The 10,547-nt window shown below is 30.9% G+C and overlaps 1 protein-coding gene across 2 annotated transcripts; it reads left to right on the top strand.

Annotated features, from left to right (window-relative positions):
- The first annotated feature begins 247 nt into the window (after nt 1-247).
- LOC127738846 (uncharacterized) lies at nt 248-10,004 on the top strand. Of its 2 annotated transcripts, XM_052250250.1 has the most exons (5): nt 248-416; nt 655-707; nt 5,201-5,350; nt 6,729-6,830; nt 7,930-10,004. In XM_052250250.1, exons 1-5 carry the CDS (start codon nt 307-309, stop codon nt 8,397-8,399), a joined length of 885 nt encoding a protein of 294 aa, XP_052106210.1. In that variant the 5' UTR covers nt 248-306; the 3' UTR covers nt 8,400-10,004. The 2 variants fall into 2 exon arrangements, with proteins under 2 accessions (XP_052106210.1, XP_052106211.1); XM_052250251.1 differs by lacking the exon at nt 655-707.
- The last annotated feature ends 543 nt before the right edge of the window (nt 10,005-10,547 follow it).

The raw sequence follows: 10,547 nt of genomic DNA, 5'->3' as shown, positions 1-10,547 counted from the left end.
GATTTTTGTCTGAGACCATCCACCAGAATTTGCGGTCATCCGATGTTCAGTACTTCAGTACTTTGATTATATTATTCACCACTAAAATTTAAGTAAACCGGGAAGTGATATGTCACGAAATTTCAACGAGATATATATATATAAATATCTATAAAAGTTTAAAGATCTCATTTCCGACCAATCCAGGTTTGAAATTAACTTTCAGTTTTTGTTTGAATGTATATGATATATGGAAATTCCATTCTGATATTCGCAACAGGAAAACAAAAATCAATCAGCAATTCAGTGTAGTTTAAAAAAGAAAACATGTGTGTTTATTATAGACACACCTTATTTTTACTTTTTATATACGGAAATGTAAAAGATTCTCATCAGTTATCTACAACAGATAAGAATGCTTGCAAATCGGATACAGGGTAATGTTAATTTATTAATTAGACACAGATGTTTAGAATACATACATATATATATGTACGTGACAAATAAAACATTCATTTTGTGTCGAATGCATGCGGATATTCTACGTATGTGTTTAATATTTCCAGTATTTTATCATTTTATAAACTACCACTCAAATACCGTGATGTGAACTTTCTCTTTCGATTTGAATTTATTAGAAGACTTGTCAATATTGATCTTTAATATTTTTTTCAGGATAGAATGTTGTTATGGATATATACTTTCAAAAGATCGATCAAGATGTGAAGGTTCGGAGATTTTATTGTCTATGTTCTTTTGTAACATCGCCATGTGGAGACATATATCGCAGTGCATTTAATTTACACTTATGCCAAGTCTTATGTCGTGTTTTTCCGTCCAGTTGAACAATTTATTTGTGTTCAACAATAAAAACAGCATAACAAGTATAAGGGAAATAATTCGTCTGAAAAAATTTAAATGCAATTCCAAGAATAGTAATTCTAAGAATCATATCTGTCGACCTATACATTGTATGACTGGCATTTTAAATCAGTAATGAAACCTTATTGTGAATTGTAAAAATAAACGATAGGATAATTACCTTATCTTATTTTCATCACATTAAAAACTTATAATATATCTTTTTTTTTTTATCAAAGTATAATTTGATTGCTCTATCGCGTTCCATGAAATGAAACTCAATAGACATGATAGAAGAAATGTCAATCAATTTATAACCGAGAAATAAAAATTATTTTAATCTACCATGAAAACGATTAGTCTGCGAGTATCATATTTTTATCTCATATGACTGAGGGTCTTGATGTTGTTTACAGATATAGAATAATGATCTAAAAAATATAATGAAGAGAGAAAAATTAGCAAAAAAAAAAATTAAAAAGAGAATAAAACGGGTTGCAAAAGTATAACGAATAACCCTGGCAAATAAACGAATTAGGTAATGAAATTCTGGTTACTGAAATGAAAGATCTACAGAATAAAGAAATACATAATTATAAGAAAAATCTATACTAAAACATTTCCATGATAATCTTACAGAATAAGCGTTAACTTTAGAGATAAAGAAAAATGCCCTAGATATTTAAAGAATGCAGAAATTAAAGACCCAATCCATACTCTTATGACTGATACATTACCTTTTAAACGTACTAGAGTAATTACATCTAAATTAGCTCTCCAAACCCTGTAAGTTAGAAGTCGAATGTAGGTGCCGTTTTAAAAAAAAAACATTGAAAGTTCATTATCTAAAAAATATCAGAAAGACTTTTCTGTATTATTGGTTACACATTTTCGTGTTAGATTGTTCTAGTTTTTATTGTTTGTTATTGATTAAAAATTCACAGAGATTCCACTTTAAACCATGTTCGATGGAATATCTGTCAAATAGAATATCAGTCAAATGAAAAATCTATCGAAAGGAATATCTTTCAAGTGGAATATCCGTCAAATGGAATATCTGTCAAGTCGAATATCAGGCAAATGGAATATCTGTCAAGTCGAATATTAGTCAAATGGGATATCTGGCAAGTGGAATACCTGTCAAATGAAATATCTGTCAAATCGAATATCAGTCAAATGAAATATCTGTCAAATCGAATATCAGTCAAATGGAATATCTGTCCAGCAATCGAATATCAGTCAAGTGGAATATCTGTCAAGTCGATTATCAGTCACATGGAGTTTCTGTTAAATTGAATATCTGTCAAGTGGAATAGGCCAAATAGAATATCTGTCTAATGAAATATATGTCATGTGGAATTTCTGTCAAATGGAATATCTGTCAAGTGGAATATCTGTCTATTGGAATATCTGTCGTGTTGAATAACTGTCATGTGAAATTTCTGTCAAATGGAATAGGTCAAATGAAATATATGTCAGTGGGATATCTGTCAAATGAAATATCTGTCAAGTGGACAATCTGTCAAATGGAACATTTGTCAAATAGGATTTTTGACAAATAGAATAGATCAAATTGAATGGGTCTAATGATATAATACACAAAGCTGTCAAATAGAATATCTAAAATGAGATGTCTGTCAAATGGAATAGATCAAATGAAATAGCTGATAAATGGAATAGTTCAAATGAAATAGCTGTCAAATGGAATTTATGATAGATAGAATGTCCACTATAATCTGCGATTCTCTCAGAACGAATACGACCAGGAGGGTGATTGTGATGACCATGCTGAAGAGAGTCTTTCTGTGCCTATCCCTGACCACCCACCAGTTCGCGCAGAACTCCCACCTATTCTTATTTGCGAAAATATCTGTCAAATGGAATGGGTCAAATGAAATATCTTTAAAATGAAATAAGTCAAATGCTTTATCAATCAAAAGGAATTGGTTAAATGGAATAAATGTATCTGTCATAGAGGATATGTCAAATGGAATAGGTCAAATGAAATATCTATCAAATGGATAGCTCAAATGGAATGTCGGTCAAATAGAATAGGTCTAATGTAATATCTGTCAAATGAAATAGGTCAAATGCAATATCAGCCAAAATGAATTGGTTAAATGTAATGTATGTCAAATGGTATATCTGTCAAATGGAATAGTTCAAATTGAATACCTTTCAAATGAAATTGGTCAAATGGAACAGGTCAAATGGAATAGGTCAAATGTAATATATGTCAAATGTAATATCTGACAAATAGAATTGTCAAATGGAAAATCTGTCAAATAGAATAGGTCAAATGGTCTAGGTCAAATGGAATATCTATCAAATTGATAGCTCAAATGGAATATCTGTCAAATTGATAGCTCAAATGGAATATCTGTCAAAATGATAGCTCAAATGGAATATCTGTCAAAATGATAGCTCAAATGGAATATCTGTCAAAATACTAGTAGGTCAAATGGACTAACTTTCAATGGAATATGTCAAAATGAATATCTGTGAAATGCAATCGGTCGAATGTAATATCTGTCAAACAATATATTAAGGTTCCACTAAAGTCAAAATATAGGAAACTTCATAAACATCTATACTTTGCCTGTATTTTTCAACCTATAATGAGTAAAGTCCTAAACTATGAGAACATATGTTCATTTAAACATACTTAACATATACACACTGTGTAAATTGTAAATAAACTTGAAATTGTTATGCTGTGGCCAAACCGGTTCTTGGGGTGAACACTAAATTTTCAAAAAAATCTGAAGGCCAGCGAGACAAATTAATTTGCTTAAAATTGGTATGGACGAATACTGTTACATGTAATGCAGGTCAAGCTCGTGTTGATTTGTCACATGCATATGTTTTAATGGCATATTTGTCCAATTTCTGTATTGCACCTTCGATATTTGTTCACCTAGATATATGAAATTAACTGAAACTCAAAAATCAATACATTTTCTGAAAAATCAACATGAGCTTGCCCTGCATTAGATATAACAGTATTCGTCCATTCCAATTTTAAACAAATTAAGTCGTCTCGCAGGCCTCCAGATTTTTTTGAAAATTTAGTGTTCACCCAAAGAACCGGTTTGGCCACAACATAACAATTTCAAGTTTATTTAGAATTTACACAGTGTGTATATGTTAAGTTTGTTTATTATAAATGAACATATGTTCTCATAGTTTAGGACTTTACTCATTATAGGTTGAAAAATACAGGCAAAATTTAGATGTTTATGAAGTGTCCTATATTTTGACTTTAGTGGAACCTTAAGTCAAATGGAGTATCGGTCAAATGGAATAGGTCAAATGTAATATCTGTCAAAAGAAAAAGGTCAAATGTAATATCTGTCAAACGAAACAGGTCAAATGTAATATATGACATATTAAATAGGTCAAATGTTATATCTGTCAAATGGAATAGGTCAATTAGAACATCTGTCAAAAAGTAACAGATTCTTTAAATCTTTCTTTGGGAAGAAGAGGCACAAAAAAAAAACATCTCCATGTATTGTTCTGCAATAAGATAATGATGTTTAATGGTACATTTAAATTCATACAAAATTATGTTTGATTTTTTCATCTTCAGAAATGAACTACAGTCGCATCTGTAATCCAAGCTATTTTCCTTGCAATAGGAAATGGTATAGGTGGCTCAGTCACACCCAACAGAGAATGCTCTATTGACCACGGAAGTTCTAAGAACAATATAAAATTTCTCATCTTTATCGAAAAGAAACATACTTTACATACGCATGTCCTTTGAACTTTTGATTTTTACTGTCAGAAGTTGGAAAACAGTAAATATTGCAATCCACAAAAGTTGAAAAGGCACACCATTTTGTCATTAAATAATTTTGTACACCAGGCGCGCGTTTCATATATAAAAGACTCTTAAGTGACGCTCGAATTAAAGTAGTTTTAAGACTAAATAAAGTACGAAGTTAAAGAGCATTGAGGACCCCAAATTCTGAAAAAGATTATCCAAATACAGCTTTTGCAATTTATTCCTGGAGTAGTAAATCTGCAATATTTCGTTCAACGATCTTTTTAAGACATTATCTTGAGATGAATTTGTTGTGATAAGTTAACTTTTTAAATTAATTTTGTAAAGACTGATTTTAGGAAAAGTGAAGCAAAAATTGAAGGGAAAAATAGTCAATTAAGCGGAATTCTACTAATACCGAAATTTTGAAATAAAAATAGTAGAGAGCGAGATCACATGGCCTATAGAAGTTAATATTTATTTCCAATATCTATTTTCGGATGTTGGATTGATATCTGATACATTAATGTTTGAATGCGCATGACTTTAAATACTTTTTTTTAAACTATTCTTTTATGTGCTATGTTGTAGATTGCCCAGCCGGTTTATATGGTAATAGCTGTTCATATAAGTGTCCATATGGACAATACGGGGTTCGTTGCAACTCCAAATGCACTTGTTCAGGGAAGCAAATTTGTGATAGAGTCGAGGGATGCAAATTGAAAACCCGTTTCGTTAAAGGTATGATCAATATAATGAGTTCATGAATATGCAAATTAAATTAGAACACTGAACAAACAACAAACATATTCATATATATATTTAAAAAAAAGATGATAAGGGGATAATGAGATTTTGAGATTTCGAAGGACATAAGAAAAATATGTAAAGACCAAAATTAGTTCATACGCCACAACACAGAAACTAAACGAATGAGTCGCATTTATCTCATCAAATACCAGGGGTAAATTCATGTTGCCAGGAAGTGTAAGCATGCCAGCAAAGCAATGTTGCTCCAGTGATGATAATGTATTTACATGTCGCTGAGATAAGACATACTAAGTGTTAAATTTGTAAAATGTGTTTATTGAACTTAATTAAATCAAGTAAAATGCGATGTGTGTGTAATCTTCATTTCTGTTTGTATTCTTGATCATAAGTTACCACGTGATTATTTTAAAGGAACAACAGACGTCTCTACTTCGACAAACATCGGACATTTTCGGAAACCCAATGTATCTAGTTTGTTTCTTTGGAGGAGTAAAACTTGTTTTTTTTTTTTGGTTTAAACATATCTTATTTGCATAAACACAAATTGGATGAGACACAAGTCAAAGTTACAGAAGTATGAAATCTTCTCCATTTAACATATTTAACAATACAATATATAAGAGCATGCATACATTACAAATTATTTAACATTTGTATAAATTGGACAGAAAAATTAAGTGGCACAAAGGAAGTAGAGAGAAAAAAAATGGTTTTGCAGTTTGTCCTACGCAGTATCATTACCTTTTGCCAAAAATAAGGTTAATAACTTTTTTGATATTGCTTTTTTATGAATTTTTATGAAAAAATTTAATGTTGATGGTCATTTTGGTTATTGTGCAAGTACCAATATGAGCCAAACTGTACAAAATTCAATAAAACAAACTTGAATGAAATAGTTAGCATCAATATTTCAACTCGTACTTTTGAAGCAAAAAGTCCAAAGGTAGTTACAGATATTTCATAGTACTTTAAATGTAGGTTCAAAACAAAAATAAATCATGTTCTGTGTTCCTAAATAGTGAATTTATATTCATCTATCTTTCAAACATTCTGGCAAAACTCTGGCACAAAAATGCCAAAAGATTTCTGAATAAATTATATATTCTGAATATAATTTGATAACTATTTGCATAAATGAACAGATTCAGAAATGTGCTTTCATTTAAAGTATTCAGTTGATATCGTTTACTTTAATTAACAATTACTCGAACACTAGATTACTATACATTTTGGAAATTACTGAAGTAGTTGAGAATTAACACGCCCTTGTCAACTTCTCCTACGATCCATCCTTTCAAAATTTCTATCATCTCATTTTTGTTTAACTGTTTAACGTGTTTTAAAAAAGCTTTGGTAACCACGGGCCAGAGAAAAGAGAAGACGACGCAATACTCTACAGAAATTCAAACGACAAAACGACCCTCTACGGCCATTGACGAGGGAACATCAGGTACTACATTATGATACTACTTCCACGTTAATTGGCTGTTTTAAGGTCAAGATGAAGCAAATATCGGTCCTAGAATTCCAAATGTTTTAATGCTAATAGATCCAACGGATACAAACACGTGTGGGCTAAAACATTTGAAGATATCCATCTTTTTTTTTAAATATAATAAAGGCATGTTGTTTTATATCTACTAACTCAGACTATATAGACAAATCCGGATTTTGAAATGCACAGATCAGATAAATGTTAATAAAAACATTCATGCCGTCTACAGTTTCAAAATATGACTTATTTTATCATTAATATAATGCCACATTGAAAATATGAACATGTGTTGTTCCTTGTTGTTTGTTTTCGATTATAAGTCTTATTTCTCTTATATTGGTCAAAATTCCTATAATCCTTTTATGTAATTATAGGATATTATACATTTATTTCCCGTGCCGGAGGGAGATATGAAGATTTGTTCACCCAAGAATATTCATATTTCACGAGGGCTCTCCCGAGGGAAAGGGAAATGAATGATTTATTCCACTGCCTATGCTTTGTTTACTATCAATACATTAAATATTATTTTGCATACATTTTTTTTTCTTATCCGCTTGTTTTTGTAAGTCAAACTAAACACGACATACCCATTGATAAACAGTAAGGATCAAAATTTAAATATAAGTCTTTTTGTTTTATCGTCTGAAATAAATTTGAACATGATAATGATTTTTGCTATCGCTATTTTAAGAAGAATAAGAAGTTCAAAACGTTATGTACATTAACCGCGCGTAACGTCGCACGAAGTAATCCCGACATTTCAGAGGGGAATATGATCCTCAGAATGGAATATGAAGGTTTGTTCAATGACACGTGGGATAGTCTGACCCAATCAAATATTGATTAAACTATCAATATGTTTAAACAGTGGAATTATATCAAAGGTTTTTGTATTTGAATCAGTTTTTTATTCCGTAAATATTTTTTTTATTTTTTACATTCTCGTTTTATTTCAACATTCAACATATGTAGCTATTCCCAAAACTCCATTTCTAATATATACTGACTAGTATAAGGAAGTTTCTGATTTTAAAGTACATTTATTTTTCAGACATAGACACAGTAGTATTATACAGTTCAGAGAATAGGGAAGAAAAAACAAGAGTTGTTTATATTATATATAGTAGCGGTGGCGCTCTTGCTTTTGCCTGCATACTTCTTTTCATAGTAGGAATGTTCTTCGTTTTCAAACGTTTGGGCAGTTCTAAAATTGTACCTATTTATAAGACTGACCAAATCCTCTATGATGAGATACCAGAAGATCTGCTGCAAAGTGACGTGGCGATCAACCGTCCAGTTGTCAGTCCCCAGAAATTTGGCTACTACAACGATAATACTCACGTTCCGTTATCAAAACAACATTCTGGTAATCTTGAGGGCTGCGAGCCTCCATCATATTACAATGACAAGAAAGAGTACGACTATGCGTACCAGAAAAGAGATGATTATTACCTTAACCCTTATAACATTCTTCAAACGACGGGATATTCAGACCACTTGTATCGTGATCTGAAAGAGTAAAGTGGATTATTTTTTTTCAATGTACTATTGATATATCTATTTTCGCTGTAGCTTATTATAGCATAACTGGAAATATTTCGTCATATTAAATAAAGAATATTTCAAGAATCACGAACAATACGATATGACTTTGAAAGGAAGGATCAACATATTTTGACTGAACAAAATGGCCACTTATTACTATGACAATATGTTTAATAATTAATTTGTCTGACCAATTTGAACTCGTTAAAGGGCGTCCGTGCAGTTGTCTGCCCAAAATAGCTTTATTTATTATATATGTGTTGTCCTTTTGGAATAGATATGTCATTATTTACCAGAAATTTACACGCGGATGTCACGTGACGTGTGAATTTAATAAAAAATAAAATCATCGATCATCGATATATTTACATTTATCATGTTCAATCATATATCAGTTTTTGAGCATTACCGTAAAGAAATCAAAATAAGTATATACGCTTTTTTCTACAAAAACCTTGACTTTGGATTAAAGCCGTCGGCGTGCAATCTAAATGATTGAATACTATACATAGCGATTTAAAAAATAAGAAAAAATATCCTAATTGTTATAACCAATTTGAATAAGTTTCTGCGATGACAGATCTTCAACATCATTGCGATACAATGTAATCAATTATTTCTTGTTTATCGAAATTCTTCGTGTCTTGTCATAATAATCGTTAGAAGATTTTATATTAACATTATGAACTGTACGTCTACAAAGTAACTTAGTAACATCACTATACAACATATTGCTATCTGTAATCGGATCCTAGGATTTCGGTTTGTCAAACAAATTGGCCAATGCTATATATGCGGGGGAATATCTTTAAAACTTCTGACTGAATAATGATTTTGACCAAATTATTTTAGCAAGAATGTTCCACCGATAATTTCTTTGCCATATCATATTTGTGTTTCTCTCCAAAATCTAGAGTAATTGCACTTTATTGAAAGATTCAAATACTGAAAAGAACTTAACATAGAACAGGTTTGGAATGTACATTAAAGGAATCTTTTTTTAGATTAAAAGTTACTACTATCTAATGAAAATAACACTTTAAAAATTCGTGCATCCGAATCTCTTTTCATGACTGACCTTCAATAAGAACGTCCAAACCCAATCAATTGAAAGCCAAAGATTTATAAATACCCGGATACGTGAAGAGCTTTATGATCGAATGGACATTTAAAGCATAGCCGAGTCCCGTTAAGGTAAACTTGGACTGATCGAATTTAGGAACATTTTTATTTATTGCGTACGAAATATAGATGTTCTTCATTTGTTTCCTCACATCAACTAAAATGGCTGTATTTACTGAATTTGTCATATGAGTACATAACGAATTTTCATTTTATTGAAAGCATTTTAAAATAAAAATTGTTGTTTCACAGATCTATCGATTTCTGATTAAATATATCTTTATTATCCTCGTGACAATCCTAAATTTCCTACACCAGTCGATACCGATAGTCATGTGCACCTGTTTGAAAATCCAATGTCATTCGATTGGTCGCTTTAATATAAAATTCCTCACATTGCAGATATCTAATAGTTGTTACAATCTGGTTGCTTCCCTAATTTTCTTCATTGTTTAACATGAGTTATTACGTCCTACTTGGTCGATGGACATTTAGAATTGTCAATTTGTGGGAGTTGTTTTCTTCTGACTAAAGCTCTTGGGAAAATGTCCCTAACAAGTTGACAGTTCTGAACGTCAATTTCTTAAGAAAACAAAAATAAATTATTAATGACTTTTACCACTATCTTACGATTTCCCCCCTCTATTATCATGATTATCAGGCAAAAGTATTTTCCTAAAAAGAAGGCACAGATTCCGTTATAAGCTAAATCGTTAAGGTTACATGATACGGAATGACGTTGCGCCACGAGTTATCGTTCCTGCTGTTGTCGACATCCATGAAATTGACGGCAAACGTAAAACCTGTTATTTGACATTAATTGCTTCAATCGTCTTTATCCCTTTCTTCTTTTCATTCTTTACATTTAATCATAATTATATATGTTTTAAATGTTCTGTATCTATTAGTAAGTAAGCATGTTTACGGTTTATCTATATATTATATGTTCTTATCCCGAATAGACTGAGTTTTTTTTATTCTTGGTTGAGTTTTTTTGCAACA

This window comes from Mytilus californianus, unplaced genomic scaffold (assembly GCF_021869535.1).
Source record: "Mytilus californianus isolate M0D057914Y unplaced genomic scaffold, xbMytCali1.0.p SCAF_4, whole genome shotgun sequence".
Taxonomy (NCBI): Eukaryota; Metazoa; Mollusca; class Bivalvia; order Mytilida; family Mytilidae; genus Mytilus; species Mytilus californianus.
Note: the sequence above shows the minus strand (reverse complement) of the source record. Positions and strands in the feature narration are given on the sequence as shown.